Below are 17664 nucleotides of genomic sequence, written 5' to 3'. Positions count from 1 at the left end.
AATCCCAGCACTTTTGGAGGCCGAGGCCAGTGGATCATCACGAGGTCAAGAGATCGAGACCATCCTGGCCAACATGGTGAAACCCTGTCTCTATTAAAAAATACAAAAAAAATTAGCTGGGCGTGGTGGTGTAGTGTGCGCCTGTAGTCCCAGCTACTCCGGAGGCTGAGGCAGAAGAATTGCTTGAACCCAGGAGGCGGAGGCTGCAGTGAACGGAGATTGTGTCACTGAACTCCAGCCTGGTGCCTGGCGACAGAACAAGACTCTGTCTCAAAAAAAAAAAAAAAAAGCTAAGTTATGGCCCTCAGACACTTTAATAAATGCCTAAAATTTTCTTGCTTCATGTTAAACAGAAACTAGCATTATAGCTGAAGTATCAAGGGTGAGTTAGAAAGATACTAAACAAATTTTCTTGGTACCTTCCTTTCCCAAGTAACCTCCAATCTTTAATAAATTAGTTAACATCAAATTCCTCTTACAACATCTAATGTTCACCTATTCATTCTCTGACCACTAAGCACTTCTTATATTTTACCTAACCCATCAACATCTTCTTCTATTCTGTCTTCCAAACATTTTGAAACTTTTACCAATAAGAATGTGTCCCCAAGAATATTGCTGCTCTCTGTCCATCACTAAAAAAGTTCTATTATTAGCTCCTGGCTGATTAGAACCACTAATTTAAACACCAGAAAAAGGAAAGAACCTGAGCAATCACGATAGCCACCTACCCGCCTTTCCAAAAGTTTTGCTTTATACCTAGTATGTGGTGAGCAAGTGTCAGCAGTCTGTTAGTTTATAAGAAACTAAGACCTTAAAGAAGTAAGCTCACGCTAATGTCTTACCTTATTTGGCATCTTTCCTTTGAGATCCATCGCAAGCTTCAGCATATGGTTATTGGTTTTGCCAGGAAATAAAATTTTGCCAGTATAGAGTTCATACAAGGTGCAACCTACAGACCACATATCTATACCATAGTCATAGCTTTTACCTATAACTGAAAACAAAACAAAGTTTTAACATACGAAGATAAAGAAAATTGACTACTATTAAGTTTTATTTCCACTAATGAGGGGCTAACTTAGCTTGGACTGTAACCACAATCTTAATGCCTTAGTTTGACAATCAGTTTTGTGTTCGTTCCCACTAATTCTTAATAGAGACTCAAAGTTAAAAACCTTAAAAAGTGGAGGTTTGGGGAGGAACTTAAAGGGCAAAAGAAAATATGTATTTCTTCTCTTTTCTTATTTTGCCTTTGGTGGAGGTGCTAGTCAGCCTCAACCAAGGCAACAGGAAAAAACAAAGGTCCCATACAATCCATAAATGTGATAATCAGACCTTGAATAATCAAGAGCAGTCTTCTAAAGTCGAGGATTTTCCACAACTGTTTTGCTACTCTTGCCCGACATGATCAAGACTCCTGTCACAACTACCTTCATTCCACCTGAGGAGGATGAACTTGCTATGGTTCCCTTCCTCATGAATGAACTCGTGCAGCTGCTGAAGTGTGATGGAAAACAGTGCTTAGATATTAAGTAAGCGGTTTCCACCACATATGATGGCCCAGGTCAAAGATCATTAAGAAACTTACTGATTTCAGGAGCACGATAAAATCTACTGACAAGATAAGGTGTTATGTCATTATCCGCAACATGTGAGGCCGACCCAAAATCGCAAAGCTTTAAAATAGTTTTTGATTCATTAACCTGCAAAACATTTTTTCAAAGGAATTTAATTCAAGCCAGGAATAATTAATACAAATAAATAAAAAATTACTGCTTTATTTTGAGAACAAAGACACTCATTTAAAAACTCATTTTCTATTTATTTTTAATTCAATTTCCTAACTATGAAAAGTTAAGATATATCAAATATTCATTGCAATGAGTAAAAACTGTTTTCAGTGAGGAAACGTGATACCATAAAGTATATTTAATTTTAACAACTGCATTTTTAAAAGGGTGGGGTGCTGAGAGAAAAATCTCAATTTTATGAAGCAAAGCATCTTCTAAAAAGACCCTAAATACCTGAATAAAGTCAAGTTTTATTACTAAGGAATCAGACTTAACTTTCAGTTGCCAGAGAATTACGATGGCAATGAAAGCAGAAGGGTGATTCAGATTAAACTTGAACAAAAACAAAACATTCTTCATCTGAAGTTTGCTATATCATCCTAAATTTAGCAATCGCTTCCAGTCTAAAAAATATTAAATCCCTTAGATGCAAAGGTATTAGTCAAGAAAATGTTAAATATATCTGGCAAAACTGATAAACATGAACTCTATATTAGTCATTTGTTTCTTTTTTCCTTTGTAAATACTTCAACATACACAGTAATAGTGACATCTGCTGAGAAAGGCTGGAGTTGCTCCCATGACTGCTGCCACTCATGAGTCAGAAGCATGTTCAGGATTAACAAGTGAAGATAATTCATATTCCAGAGTCCCTTCCCCCCTTCAAAAGAGACACACACAAATACCGAGTTGGAACTTGAACTTGGCCTACTGCTCCCACCCCAAAGCAACATAGCAGTCTCTATGGGGAGATTGGACTATTATAAATGATATCCAGAATAAAGCTATTAATAGTAACAAATGATTATTTTTAACTTCCACATTGATTATCATTCTCTTCATTTTAGAAATCAGAAACGTAATTATCTTCAAATAGAAAAGTTCTTTAAAACTTTTTTTTTTTTTTGAGATGGAGTCTCACTCTGTCACCCAGGCTGGAGTGCCATGGCACGATCCTGGCTCACTGCAACCTCCCACCTCCCAGGTTCAAGCGATTCTCCTGCCTCAGCCTCCCAAGTAGCTGGGATTACAGGCACATGCTACTGTGCCCAGCTAATTTTTGTTATTTTTAGTAGAGACGGGGTTTCACCATCTTGGCCAGGCTGGTCTCAAACTCCTGACCTCGTGATCCACCTGCCTCTACCTCCCAAAGTGCTGGGATTACAGGCGTGAGCCACCGCGCCCAGCTTAAAACTTAATTCAGCTACTTAAGCAGTTTCAATACTCATGGAAAACCTCAGAACCATTTTAAAATTAGAATCTATCAGTGGAACTCCTGGGCTGGCTATACTGCCTTAAATAACAGCAGGGTATCCATCCCATATGCACTTCAGTTTGCTACACAACTTCTACTCCTGTCATGAGGAATGTGGTACTTAAGCCACACTGATGCCGGGAATCACGAGCTAAAGGGTTTGGAGTTTCATTAACAAAAATCAGGTCCATGTCACTGAGGTCTATTTTTTCCTTCCCCAGGAAGAAGAGAAAACGTTTCTGAAATGTATGTAAAAACCTACACTAGTTTAGCAGTATGCTTTAAAACCAAGAGCTTCTTTCTACGACACTGACAAATGTGTTATTCTTTAACCTCCACAATGGTTACAAAGGTGCTAACTGTAAATGACCTTTTAAATTGAACATGTTTTACATATTCTTTGACATGAACCATGTATTTCACAATTAAAAAACAAAAAATTGGGGTAAAAGTAAACCATGAAATCGGCCACACAAATTTACAATTCATTTTTAATGTACCTACCATTTCAATGTAATTACTCAACTCCAAGTTATATTAGATATACAATAATAATTCAGACCAAACAAAAATGGAATGTACTTCATTACTAATGTGGTTGTCTGGAAGGAAATATTTTAATATATTAACAAAAAAGAAAAAGAGAAATATGAATTAAAGGGCTTAGTTATTGACAAGAAGTCCTTAAACTAAAAAGTCCTTTAATTCAATCACCATTGTTTTAAGAATTTAATTTGGCCAAGCATGGGAGCTCACACCTATAATTCCAGCACTTTGGGAGGGTACAGGAGGACTGCTTGAGCCCAGGAGTTTGAGACCAGACAGGACAATATAGCAAGACCTCATCTCTAAAAAAATTTAAAAATTAAGTGTCACAGTGGCATGTGGCATGTTCCTGTAGGTAGTTCCAGGTACTGGGGAGGCTGAGGCAGGAGAACTGCTTGGGCCTAGGAGTTCGAGGTTACAGTGAGCCATATGGCACCACTGCACTCTAGCCTAGGTGACAGAACAAGACTGTGCCTCAAAAAAAAAGAAAGAAAAAAGTATTTACTTTGTTATAGCTCAAACAGTTTCCAATAAAGGACACTTTACATGCTTAGCTTTTAGTTTTAAGGATCTCTCCTTGGTATCAACTGTAGGAGAGTGGATAAAGGAAACTCATCTAAAAAAAAAATGAAATGCAGGCTGTTACCAGCAGATAAGCTAGAATTTTCCAAGTTGTGAACACGCCCCAAACTAAAGGCCACAAAAGAGGGTGAAGAAATGGGTCCAGGGAAGAGTGTGTGTGCATTAATCACATCACTATGATAATATGTATGGTTTTCAAAATTTCAAAAACACATAGAATATAGTGAAATCTGCATGTTAACCACCAGAAGTTATTAGTTGAAGAGGATTAAAACTTCAAAAGGTGAGAACACATGGACACAGAGGGGAACAATACACACTGGGGTTCATCAGAGGCTGGAGGGTGAGAGAAGGGAGAGGATCTGGAAAAGTAACTGATGGGTACCAAGCTTAATACCTGATGATGAAAATAATCTATACAACAAACCTTCCGTGACAAAAGTTTACGTATGTAACAAGCCTGCACATGTACCCATGAACTTAAGAGTTAAAAAATAATAATAATAAAAGAATAAAAAAACTTCAAAAGCGATGTCTTTCAATACAATACCTAACCACAACTGAGCTTTACTATGTTTGGGCCCCCAGGAGCCACAGCTTCTAAAGCAATAAAGAACAAAGAAGGAAAGAGTTACTACTAGGCACATTTTAGGCTCAACTCTGTACATCAGCTTAAGAGCAGGTAATTCTCTTAAATTTTCCTAACTCCATTAGGAGTTAGGGAGCTATAAAATTAGCAAATAAAAAAGTACAAACAATCCTTATTTCAAAAACAGCAACCTGTGCAGCTTTTTTTTTTTTTTAAGATAACAGAAGAAACCCATTATAACTACATTAAAGCATTCCAGGCTTTATGCATACTTTAAATCCATCAATCAAAAGAGGGGAAAAAAAAGGGACAATGGCACATTTCCTTTTTCTTCATACTTGTCAATAAAATTTCACTGTCCAATTTCCAACAAAGGTAAAAATTATTAGTCATTTGAAATAGGTTATTAATATACTGACCTATGTTTCTAAGATGTCATTTCTCATAGTAATAATCAGATTGCTAGTAAGAAGTGATATAAAGTACAAGATGTGCAGGGCAGCCTGGCTGTTTGACTTACCAGGATATTGTCTGGCTTGATATCTGCATGTAGAATATTGCATCTTTTAAGGAGTTTCAATGCCAGGAACAACTGCTGACTATAGGATCTTACAGCTTTAATATGAAGACCAACATCTTTACCGTATTTTTTTAACACTTCTCGTAAGTTCATACTTTTAGGAGAAAAAACAAAAACAAAAAAACAAAACCGGAGTTAAAATGCAAAATGGAAATAAAAAAAGGCAAAAATATTTGCAAGCATAAAGTAAAATCAAGTGCAAAACACAAACAAAAATATTTAGGAACCCACCCCCACATCTGACAAATTTTATACTAGAATGAGAGCATATCAAATTGTATGTATATAACACAATTTCCCAATAAATTCAATTTTCTAAATAAGTAGGAAGAAAGATATGCAAGGTAAAATTCCCATTTCGATTTTAGAATAGACTCACATTTGAAAACACAACAAAGCCATGCTGTTAAAGATAAAAATCCCTTCCTTGAAGTATTTAATTTTAAAAAACTCTGTTGACCTATGGGCTACATGAGAGTACTCCCTGGTATACGGTATAGTCAACTAATGTTTGTAGATTCATGATTCAAGAGACTGTGAGCACAGTGGCTCACACCTGTAACCCCAACACTCTGGGAGGCCAAGGTGGGCAGATAAATTGAGGTTAGGTGTTCGAGACCAGCCTGGCCAAGACGATAAAACCCTGTCTCTACTAAAACTACAAAACTTAGCCAGGTGTAGTGGTGTGCACCTGTAATCCCAGCTATTTGGATGGCTGACGCACAAGAATCACTTGAACCCAGGAAGCAGAGGCTGCAGTTAGCCAAGATTGTGCCACTGTACTCCAGGTTGAGCAACAGAGTGAGACTCTGTCACCCAAAAAAAAAAAAAAAAAAAAAAAAAAAGACTTGCTGTTAACCAAAAGTTAAAGAACAAAAACCAGAGCTGTGTGGAAAAAACAAATCAAATACCCAAAAATCTGTCACAGCATTTATCCAAAATGAGGTGGTAAAGATGAAGTTAAATTTTCAGTTTAATGCATAGGTTTTGAAATTGTACCTGAGAGGCTCGAATACGAGACAAAGATGCTGTTTGTGATAGAAATGCCTGAAGAGTCGCAGACAATGAAATTTGTCATCTGGATCAGCATCATTAAGTTTTTTCAAGAACTCTAGCTCTTTTAAACCAGTCTTTTGCCTAAAATGAAATATAAAATTGAATAAATACAGAATTGAGGAGATATATATTTGCTAGCTCCAGTGTGATGATCAGGTGATGTGTGGAAGGAGTCTGTATATTTTTAAGTACTAATAAATCTACTGAAAAATAATGTCTCTATGTACCATTCACATACTTTATATTTAGTCAATTATCATTATCATAAATTTCCAAAATAATCAATGCACAAAACAGAAACACTGAGGAACCCACCTTTATTTTGATTTTTAAAAAGTTTTTATTTTGCGTGAAGGAAAATCAATCTTGTAAATTCTATTACAAAACAGTCTGGGTGCAGTGGCTCATGCCTGTAATCCCAGCACTTTGGGAGGCTGAGGAGGGTGGATTACTTGAGGACAGGAGTTCAAGACCAGCCTGGCCAACATGGCGAACCCTCATCTCTACTAAAAATACAAAAGTTAGCCAGGCATGGTGGCAGGTGCCTGTAATCCCAGCTACTCAGGAGGCTGAAGCAGGAGAATGGCTTGAACCCAGGAGGCAGAGGTCGGAGTGAGCCAAGATCGTACCACTGCACTCCAGGCTGGGTGACAGAGCAAAACTGCATCAAAAAAAATTGTAGTAATGGATGCCTTATCAAATTTTAGCACTTGGTTATCTGAGGAAATTCTGGTTATAATTTGTCAAAAGCTATATTTTATAGTGAGCAGCTAATAAATACGGAAGTTGGGGCTTCCCATCAAAACAAGGTGCTTTCTAAGCCTATGGCAATCTAAACTTAACACTTACTTCACTTCAAAAACATGAAGCTGATTTTAATACCAGCTCAGCGTGTTGTATTAAAAGAGTATGGTAATTATTCTATTGGAGGAAAACAGTAGTAAATAATAAATTTAAAAAAGACAGATTCTAGCCGGGCACAGTGGTGAGCGTCTGTAATCCCAGCTACTCAGGAGGCTAAGTCAGGAGAATCACTTGAACCCGGGAGACGGAAGTTGCAATGAGCCCAGATCAGCCCACTGCACTCCAGCCTGGGTGACAGAGCAAGACTCCATCTCTAGAAAAATAAAATAAAATAAATAAAAAGATTCTCGTCACCCTGATAAATAAATTTTCACTTTTTTGCAGGTCACCACAGTGACAGCTAATCAATATGATTTTTTCATTTCTCAACTCATCTGAAGATAAAGCAAAGGATGGTATAAGATAGGCAATAGAAGGAAGGAGTTTAAGTTGTTATCAGTGCACATAGTAGGTACTAAAATGCACTGAAATGAATTAAAAATAATCAGCCTATTGTTCTAGTACATACATATAACATATGGCTATAATTTTAAAATCCAGTCAAAAACAACTGTTTTTTTGCCTGTTTAAGGCCAGGCACGGTGGCTCACACCTGTAATCCCAGCACTTTGGGAGGCCGAGAGTTTGAGACCAGCCTGACCAATACGGTGAAACCCCATCTCCACTAAAAGTACAAAAATTAGCCGGCCATGGTGGCATGCGCCTATAGTCCCAGCTACTCCGGAGGCTGAGGCAGGAGAGTCACTTAAACCTGGGAGGCCTGGGCAACAGAGTGAGACTCCAACTCAAAAAAAAAAAAAAAAAAAAGTTTTATCTCTAAATATCTGTATTGTTGAAGGTTTCATCACATGTGATCAGAACTTACATGAGCTCATTGTTTCTGATGATCTTTACAGCCACTTCTTGGTTGGCTCTTGCATTATCTCTGGCTCGTACAACATTACTGAATACACCTTGCCCGGTGTAGCCATACACATTGTAACGTTTATCTAGGACTTCACCTATGTTCACACCTAAAAAAGCAAATTAAAAAATTAGAATTCAGACTATAATAAACAGAATCAGAAAGTAGGAACTACAGTGCAGTCACTTAAAAATTGTGTTAAATCTCTACTATTTGGTTTCCTAGACACAATGGAGAATCAAAGTCATGTCTCCACTGACTCACTCTATCAGAGTGTGGTTGGAAGCTGCATGCCCACTTCAGATCACTAGAAGAGTTCCTGTTGTCCTACCAACTGCCTACAGTTTTAACATTGAGTAGGGAAGAAATGTGCTTACTGGAGTTTTCCCAATTGTAGTCCTGCATGACAAATACTGCATGACTGGCATCCAAAGTTTCCTGTTTGTCGTTTTGCTTGGTTTCAGATCAAGATGAGTAAGTGACATACCCCTTCCTTCTGGAGGATTATCTCATGGCTGAAAATAACTTTGAACAGATTTAGGTTGTACTTCAAGACTTTACCTCACCTCAATTTGTGATGCTTCTGGGCTGCTTATAGAATATACAACTTCGTGCAGCCGTTGGGTGTGCCACACTTTTTAAGCAATGGCACTGTGATGTGATTTTTCAGAGTTCTCCAATAATGTGTGATTGCATCAAGCAGCATGCTTTTGCAAGATGTTACAATGAACTCTAAAGTTAATATAAAATGTGAACTTACGATAATAGCCTTCTGCATCGGTCCAGTTATCTCTGAGGTTGGGATTCTCTTTGAAATCTTTTCCAATGCCAGCGGCCCGAAGACGAGCACTCTGAAATTAAAGAGGCAACATGAATAGTTTACCCATTTGTCAGACATTTAAAGCCCCTCCTTTAAAACACAAAGGGTAGGCCAGGAGCAGTGGCTCACACCTGTAATCCCAGCACTTTTGGAGGTGGAGGTGGGTGGATCATGAGGTCAGGAGTTTGAGACCAGCCTGGCCAAAATGATGAAACCCCATAAAATACAAAAATTAGCTGGGCGTGGTGACGGGTGCCTATAATCTTAGCTACTCAGGTGGCTGAGGCAGGAAAACTGCTTGAACCCGGGAGGCAGAGGCTTGCAAAGGGTAACCCCAGATATAATTTAATAAAAGCATTTTATTCCAAATTAAGTAAACTCTATCACTTCTGTAAATCCAACCTAGCTAAGACATAAAACCTAGGTCTCTTGATTCAAAACGACACTCAAGAAAACAGAACAAAACAAAAAAAATGCCCGACGGGGTAACACGGTGACACCTCTTCTCTACTTAAAAAAAAAAAGAAAAAAAGAAAAAAAAAGCCAGGTGTAGTGGCTCGTGTCTGTGGTCCCAGCTACTTGGTAGGCTGAAGCAGGAAGATCGACTAAGTCCAGAGTTCAAGGCTGCATGCAGTGAGCCATGATCTCGCTACTGCACTCCACACTTTAGTCTGGGACAGAGCGAGACCCTATCTCAAAACAAAAGAGAAAAAAGGGAAAACAATTCAAAACCAGATACAATTTTCTTTAGCTGTTATATCATTAGTGTTTTTCCCATGTGGCTGCACTAGTTGAAACTATGTGGATAATTGAAAAATAAGAATATGTGGTACTTCTGAAGATTCTTTATTGGACCTTACTCTCCGTGATACCCAGAAGATCCTTCAATATCAACCAAGCAAATGACCACTGACACCATAATTGGCTCAATACTCATTTCATCCTCTCCTAATTCATCCATATGTTCGTGTTCCTGTTGCTGTGTGTGTGTGTGTATGCCTACATATATATGATTATCTTATCCCATTTTTATTTTCCTTTATGTTTATTTTCCCTACCTCTTTTATGAAGGCCTCATATTTCTTATGTCCTTTGAAATTTATATTGAAAATGTCCCTACGTTTGACTGTGTTTATAGTTTAAGACTTTTCCAACATAAGGCATAGATAAAAATTTATGAAATAAAATGGCTAAATCAGCAAAATTTCTTAATCTACTCCTTTTAACATTTCCAATTCTTCAATAAGTTCTATTAAACTCCAAATCTTTCAGTTCTCAATAACCTTTTAATACAATATAGAGGCCCCAAAGCAGCAAAGCAGAGTCTATTCTAATAAAGACCTAAAAAATATTGGTATCTCCTTATCTCACTTAACTACCATATGTATGTGTATGTATTTAAATATACAATACTGTACAAACAACTACATATTTGAGTCATTTGGTGTTTGACTTTTATAAAGCTCTCAAATAGTTCTGCCATACTTGTCTTAAAATTTTTGACATTAATTTCAGAAGATGCAAAACTAGTAGAGTTTTCAGATACCTTTCACCTACACTGTTCAAAATATTTATTACATTTGCTTTATCCTTCTTTCTCTATGTGTATATATACACACACCCATATATGTTATTTTTTTCCCATTTAACAGGAAAAATTATTTAAAATTAAATAATTTAAAATTACTTACATCAAAATACGCAGCAAACATATCATCAGATTCTGTAAACATATCAGGTGCCAACAACTTCTTTTGAGATGAACCTTAAAGGAAATTAGCATTAATGTTTGAAAAGTAAAGAGACAATTTGAAACACAAAATAAGGAATGGAAACTCACTCATAGTAATTCAAACTTTTTTGCCCTCTTGCACATCAGTTTCCCAATAGTATTCGATTTAGAATCACTTTATTAACATTTAAGATACATAAAGCTATTCACCTTTAGTAAGAGAATGCATTTCAAAAAATTGAAAGACTGGGTGGGCGTGGTGGCTCACGCTTGTAATCCCAGCACTTTGGGAGGCTGAGGCAGGTGGAATACCTGAGGTCAGGAGTTTGAGACCAGCCTGGCCAACAAGGCAAAACCCTGTCTCTACTAAAAATACAAAAATTAGTCGGGCATGGTGGCAGGTGCCTGTAATCCCAGCTACTTGGGAGGCTAAGACAGGAGACTTGCTGGAACCCAAAGCAGAGGCTGCAGTGAGCCAAGATCACACCACTCCACTCCATCCTGGGTGACAGAGTGAGACTCTAGCTCAAAAAAAAAAAAAAAAAAAAAAAGTTGAAGGACCTAATGTCAACTTTTACTATTCTTAGTTTAAATGAATAAGCTAATAGCTAACAATGACTTCATGTTAAAATAAAAGTTCATCTTTAAAAAATGTTATTTGCACCTTAAAAATCTCAAAAGGTTAATATTTCCACTATAGATATAGATCTCTAGGTATCTTTCCCTTAAAAAGTCCAATAATCTCATAAAAAACTAAAAAAGACAAAAGGAGTTTCTAGAAAAAAAATCCACTAGCTTTACCCATATGAACGCAAGCTCATTATCACTTACATTAAGGAAATGCAAATTAAAACTACAATGAGGTATCAATTTCTGATCTCTGATACTAGCTAAAAATCCAAAAGTACAATAACATTCTGTTAACAAGACTCTGGATAAACAAACACTCAGAAAGATGGCAAAATGGTATAACCCTTATAAAAGACAGAAATTTGGCAATATATAGCAAAATTATATATTCACTCCCTTTTCTGACCCAGCAATCCTACGTCTAGGGAACTATCCTAAAATGCAGAGGCCAAGAATTAAAGAACGACTTAATGCACAATGCCATTATAATCAGTACCCAATGAACAGCCAAAAACTGGACACAATTCAAATATCATCAGAAGTCTGACTGAATAAACTATGGCACAGCCTGTAAAAAGGAGTGAGGAAAAGCATATTGATCTAAGTATGCACAGTTTGGTTTTGTGTGTGTAGGCAGGATACAACATATACACACATATATGCGTACATGAAAGACAAACGTATTAAGGAATAAAAGATGATTCCTAAAAATCAAAAGCAAATGAACATAAACCTAAATCTATCAAATTTGTGACATACCACACAGAGAATTATTTCAAATGATCTTTTTCAAATGCCAAAAAGTGGAAACCTCTTTTTTATTTAATGTTTTTAAACATTAATGTTCTCATCTGATAGAGATACAAACAAGTATTTACAGGTGAAATAAAATCGTAATTGGATTTGCTTTAAAACAGCAAGCAAAACAAAAGGTAATGAATTATGTGGGAATTCAGTATACTATTCAGGATATGTGAATAAAAACACAGTTATAGAGAATATCCATAAAAGCACATTTAATATATTACTACAATATGTAGCAGAAGCAACATGTTTATCCCTTTTTCTTTTCCCCAATCCCATCCCAAATAAGGTCTCTTATTATAAAGTTATAGAGCTAAAATTTCAGAGAACAGTGTCACCAGGACAAAAATATATCTCACTCACCATTATTCTGTTCAACTGTCATTAGATTATGCTTGGCTTTCACTGAGGCTTCAAAGGTATCAACATTTTCCCGCTCATACTCTTTAACATCAGCAGCTACTCGCTCCAGAATGTCATCTGGAGAAGGTGACCGTGTTCTCGTACTGCTCTGGGGGCTGCTTGGTTCAGATGGCACAGACATATTGCTATCTTCAGCAAGATATTTATATTTCTGCAATAACAATACAGAAAAGAATGCTTTCATAAAGTCTGATGCTATCCAAATATACTAATTTGCTAAGAGTTGCTACAATGAAAAGTTAAGAGAAAGTATCAAATAATGCAAAAAAACCCGAAAGGTATCTATATTTTGGTTCAATCAGATTCATAATCCCTTACGTAACTTCTAAACTCACAAAAATCTAAAAAAGTTTTTCTTTTTTTCTTTTTTAAGATGGGGTTTCACCATGTTGGTCAGGCTGGTCTTGAACTCCCGACCTGAGGTGATCCGCCTGCCTCGGACTCCCAGAGTGCTAGGATTACAGGCGTGAGCCACCGTGCCCAGCCAAAAGTTTTACTTTGTTTTGTGTTTATTCATCAGGTGGCAACATTTGACCTGATCAGATGAGATGCCATTTATTGTCTTCTTTTCTCCCCAGTGTAACTATTATAGTATGTCTCACTGTAGAAATGTCAATGTGTCTGATGATGGAGTCTGAGGCAGACCACACTGATGGCACAAAATTATATAATAGATGTACCATATCACCTTTCTAAAACTCAAAAATGTCTGAGTTCTGAAGCACATCTGGCCCACAAGGATTGGAGGTAAGGGACTGTGGACGTGGGCAAGAATAAAAAAAGATTCATCCACATCTTCAGGGATATCAGTCTGTTTGTTTATTTATTTCGAGACAGAGTTTCGCTCTTGTTGCCCAGGCTAGAGTGCAACGCTGTGATCTCGGCTCACCATAAACTCCACTTCTCCGGTTCAAGTGATTCTCCTGCCTCACTCTACTGAGTAGCTGGGATTATAGGCATGCGTCACCATGCCTGGCTAATTTTGTATTTCTAGTAGAGAAAAGGTTTCTCCATGTCGGTCAGGCTGGTCTCAAATTCCCGGCCTCAGGTAATCCACCCACCTTGGCCTCCCAAAGTGCTGGGATTACAGGTGTGAGCTACTGCACCTGGCCTGACGTCAGTTTATTAACAATTTTACCAGTGTCCCAGAAAAATAAGCTTCCCCCCGGAATCAGTTTTGCCCTACTTCCTTTCTGGTGATGCAAGTTCTGTCCTTCACGCCAATGTGGCATACTGTTACCTGATTTATGGTTTGCTCTGTGTGTTTAGGTAAGCTGCCACAGCTGTTTTCTCCTTGTCTTCTGACTAAGGAAGAGCTGACAACTTTCCAAGTCACCAAACCTTATAATTAAATGACTCTATCAAGATCTTTACACAACATTCTTTCCCCACCCAATCTTCTTCATCATCTGGCTCTAGTCTTAAAATTATTTTTCAAATGTTTCATTTAAATCACCACATTCACATTACAAAACTTGCCATTAAAATACTATTTTATTCACATAGTAACATTTATAATTTTTTGCTAAATGAAATTCCTCCAGTTTATTCTATACTCATATGTGTTCATTAACTTAAAAAGAAAGCAAACTTCAAATTCTCATGTCTTACAGAAGAGGTTTATATCAGATATGTTATAAACAACCAGAATTCTATGTATAACCAACAAAGAGCAACCATCTCAGTTTTAGTAACTAAAAAAATGATCATTTTTTCAAATCTCATGAAGATAATATTATATATACTCTCCTCTTCTAAGGACTCGATCAACTGTTATTAATGTCACTTTTTTGCTAAAGCAAAAAAACATTTTACTACAATGATGATTATTTTTCACTAAAATCACATACCTGAACAATTGCTTGCCTTTGGATTCTTCTCTGTTCTATTAGGGCTTCTTCATCTTCTTCTTCCACATCAAAGTCTTCAAGGCTTAAAGAAAAATTCAAACATTCTTAGAGATTCTAAAACCATACCCCTTATACATTTTAAAGTGAAAGACAGGAAAATGTAGATATCAGTAAGTTAGAGCAAAAGTCTTAAGTCATATTACTCTCATTTCCAAACCATCTCAGTTAACTGCCTGGTTTGGAATGCAGGGAAGTAATCTAACCTTTGTTTCAGTCTTCTCATCTATTTCATGGCACCAAAAATGGGAATAAAAGAAATAACTCCAGGTTTGCAAAAGTTACCACTAGTTTTTCCATGACCTTAAAAAGTCACTTTACCTCCCTAGCCTCAGTTTTCTCACCTATAAAACAACGGCAAGGATAAATAAATTGCTACCTTTTCCGGATGTCAGAACCACCTGAAAGCTCAAGAAAGCTACACCCGTATTTCCCTATCAAAAATGTACATGCAAATATTTGCATCTAATCTGAAGGGGAATGTGGCTCTACTCTGATACACTGCCCCCAACCCTCCGCACTTATCCCTCAAAGACCACCTCCACAATCTTTATGATCCTTCCCAGTACAACTTTTTCTATGATACTATCTGATGCACAGGAATATGCAGCAAAGAATATACAGACATTTGTAAGGACTCTGAATATCTGAAGAATATGCAGATATTCTTCATTGCAGAAGAATAGGCAAACTGCACTCTGATTATATCAGAATCTATGTAGAATGCCCTTCCCCCACCCAGCTTTCTTAATCACCTGGTTTTAACTAAGGTTTTTCATCCTTAGCAAGATTTGTTTTTTGATATGGATAGTTCTTTGTGTGTGTGGCGGGGGAGGGGAGTATCCTGTGCATTGTAGAATGCATTATCTCTGGTCTCTAGCCAACAGATGACAAGAAATGTCCTCTGACACGTCCCCAGGGAGGCAAATAACCTCCTGTTGAGACTGGCTCTAGATTTGTTCCATTTATTTTTGAGATATTCTACTTAGACAATCAAGTGTGCATTTTATTTATTTATGAGACAGGGTCTCACTGTTTTGGCTCAGGCTGGAGTGCAGTGGTGTGATCACAGCTCGCTGAAACCTCCTCCTCCCAGGCTCAAGCAGTCCTTCCACCTCAAGCCTCCTGACTACAGGCGTGTGCCACCAGGCCCGGCTAATTTTTGTAGTTTTTGTAGAAACAGGGAAAAATGTCCCCACTATTTTATTAGACACTTCAAATGTTTCTACATTTTCACATTGTAACTAGGACACCTACCACAAAACAGCAATTGCAAAGTATGCATCATCTGACACAAACTCAAAGGTCTAAACTTTTACAGGATATTCCTCCCGAAATGTGTTAACTTGAGCTGGCAGGACTAATGTATGTGTTGTGCATAATAAAAACAAAGGGTAGGCTCACAATAAAATGAAGGCCCAATATTCACTCCAACCAAAGCTGAAACCCTAAATTCAGAAAACCACTAATTCTGTGATACAATCTACACAATATTCACAAAAGATTAACTTTTAAATTTAGAGCCAAATTAATGGAACCATTTATGATATTTAGGTGGAAATTATTTAACGATTTCCAAGTCAAATAAGACTTCTCTAAACTGGAAAAATGAAGTTATGGGAAAGTTCTAGTCTTACTTATCATCAGACGAAGATTCCTGCTCAACTTTCATTCCTTCAGAAAGACTTCCTTTAAATTTATCTTCCTTTACTTTGCTTCTGCTTCTTCGTCTACGACCACCCCGTGATCGAGACCGCCTTCGCAAGCGTGATCTGCTCCTCCGACCTCTGTCCCTATTTAAAGGAGAAAAAAGACAGGTATATGTTTTTTTTAAATGTCACTTAAAGTGGGAAAAGGCATGCATGTGTGGGCGCAGGGCATATACAGAAATTCTACTTTCTGCTCAGTTTTGCTGTAAACCTAAAATTCTTCTAAAATATAGTCTATTTTTTCCCCTAAGTGCTGTTAAATAGTCTATTTTTTTTAAAAAGTCATTTGAAAATTTTAAGTAGAAGAACGGAACATCAGAAAGACTGAGATAATCAGCTTAGTTGAAGATAACTAAAACATAGCTACTCTTATCAAATTTTGAACTAAGAAATAATTCCCATGGATGTGAACTTGAGTGTAAGCCCTATGGGGATAAATACCTACACTGTTTCTTTCACCAAGGTTGTGTACATGGATACTGGTGTGAAGGGAGAAACTGACTACAAAGGGGCAAAAGGGAACTTGAAGTGATGAAAACGTTCTCTAACTTGCATGTGACTTATGTGTCTGTTGAAATTCACACAACTTTACACCAAAAAAGCATTTTACTTTATGTAAGTTATATGTATGTTTCAATGAGCTCAACCTAAAGAAACCTCACTAAAATGATAGACGAATACTTAAAAACTGGGGCCAGATGCAGTGGTGCACACATATAATCTCAGCACTTTAGGAGGCTGAGGCGGGCCAGCCTGGGCAACGTGGTGAAACTCCGTCTCCACAAAACATACAAAAATTAGCTGGGTATGGTGGCACGTGCCTGGAGTCCCAGCTACTTGGGGGAGGATCCCTTGAGCCCAGAAGGTTGAGGCTGCAGTGAGTCGTGATTGCACCACTGCACTCCAGCCTGGGCAACAGAGCAAGATCCTGTCTCAAGAAAGAAAGAAAAAAGAAATAAAGAAGGAAGGAGAGGGGAGGGGGACCCTCAGGCAAAGAGAATGTCAAGAGACATAATAGCAGAGAACAAAATCCTGGAATGTGCAAATCGGAGTGAAAAATAGTAACAGATCAAATTGAGATGAATACTGGTCCAATATGAACACACAAGGTAAATCAGAAACAGTCAGTACATGTCACAACGCCCCCAGAATGCCTCAGAAATTGGAGACATCCTATCCTCTGCAAGATGGTATGAGTAACAGTTGAAGACAGAATTGGTTGAAAGCCTTTATAAACAGCCAGACTTGGTACAGTCCCCTCCCCGATCAGTGAAAAATGTCAACCACTCCCTTCGAATTCTAGGAGAACACTTAAGATTTATGTTCTAGAGAAGTGTTGGCCATTATAAAAACTGGCACCTGGCCGGGTGCGGTGGCTCACACCTGTAATCCCAACACTTTGGGAGGCTGAAGGAGGAGGATCACCTGCCATCAGTTCAAGACCCGCCTGCCCAACATGGTAAAACCCCG

General features: G+C 37.6%; 1 protein-coding gene across 21 annotated transcripts in view; it reads right to left on the bottom strand.

Moving 5' to 3' along the window:
• Positions 1-17664, bottom strand: part of PRP4K (pre-mRNA processing factor kinase PRP4K) — a 42481-nt gene that overhangs the window by 6413 nt on the left and 18404 nt on the right. For 20 of the 21 annotated variants that reach the window (XR_010337503.1, XR_010337507.1, XR_010337509.1 and 17 more), the window contains exons 4-13: positions 16123-16278; positions 14429-14510; positions 12519-12729; positions 10681-10754; positions 8930-9020; positions 8131-8278; positions 6345-6482; positions 5286-5439; positions 1592-1706; positions 846-997 (exon numbers count right to left, since the gene is read on the bottom strand). Coding sequence is in view for 1 of the 21 variants with exons in the window: in XM_064362944.1 (XP_064219014.1) it covers positions 846-997; positions 1592-1706; positions 5286-5439; positions 6345-6482; positions 8131-8278; positions 8930-9020; positions 10681-10754; positions 12519-12729; positions 14429-14510; positions 16123-16278 (1321 nt within the window). In the remaining 20 variants the exon portion in view is untranslated. Of the gene's footprint in view, positions 1-845; positions 998-1338; positions 1707-5285; positions 5440-6344; positions 6483-8130; positions 8279-8929; positions 9021-10680; positions 10755-12518; positions 12730-14428; positions 14511-16122; positions 16279-17664 lie in introns of those variants that run through there. The other variant, XR_010337522.1, reaches the window with a different exon arrangement.

This window comes from Aotus nancymaae, unplaced genomic scaffold (assembly GCF_030222135.1).
Source record: "Aotus nancymaae isolate 86718 unplaced genomic scaffold, 86718_ANA_hifiasm-v0.15.2.pri h1tg000051l, whole genome shotgun sequence".
In the NCBI taxonomy this organism is placed as follows: Eukaryota; Metazoa; Chordata; class Mammalia; order Primates; family Aotidae; genus Aotus; species Aotus nancymaae.
Note: the sequence above shows the minus strand (reverse complement) of the source record. Positions and strands in the feature narration are given on the sequence as shown.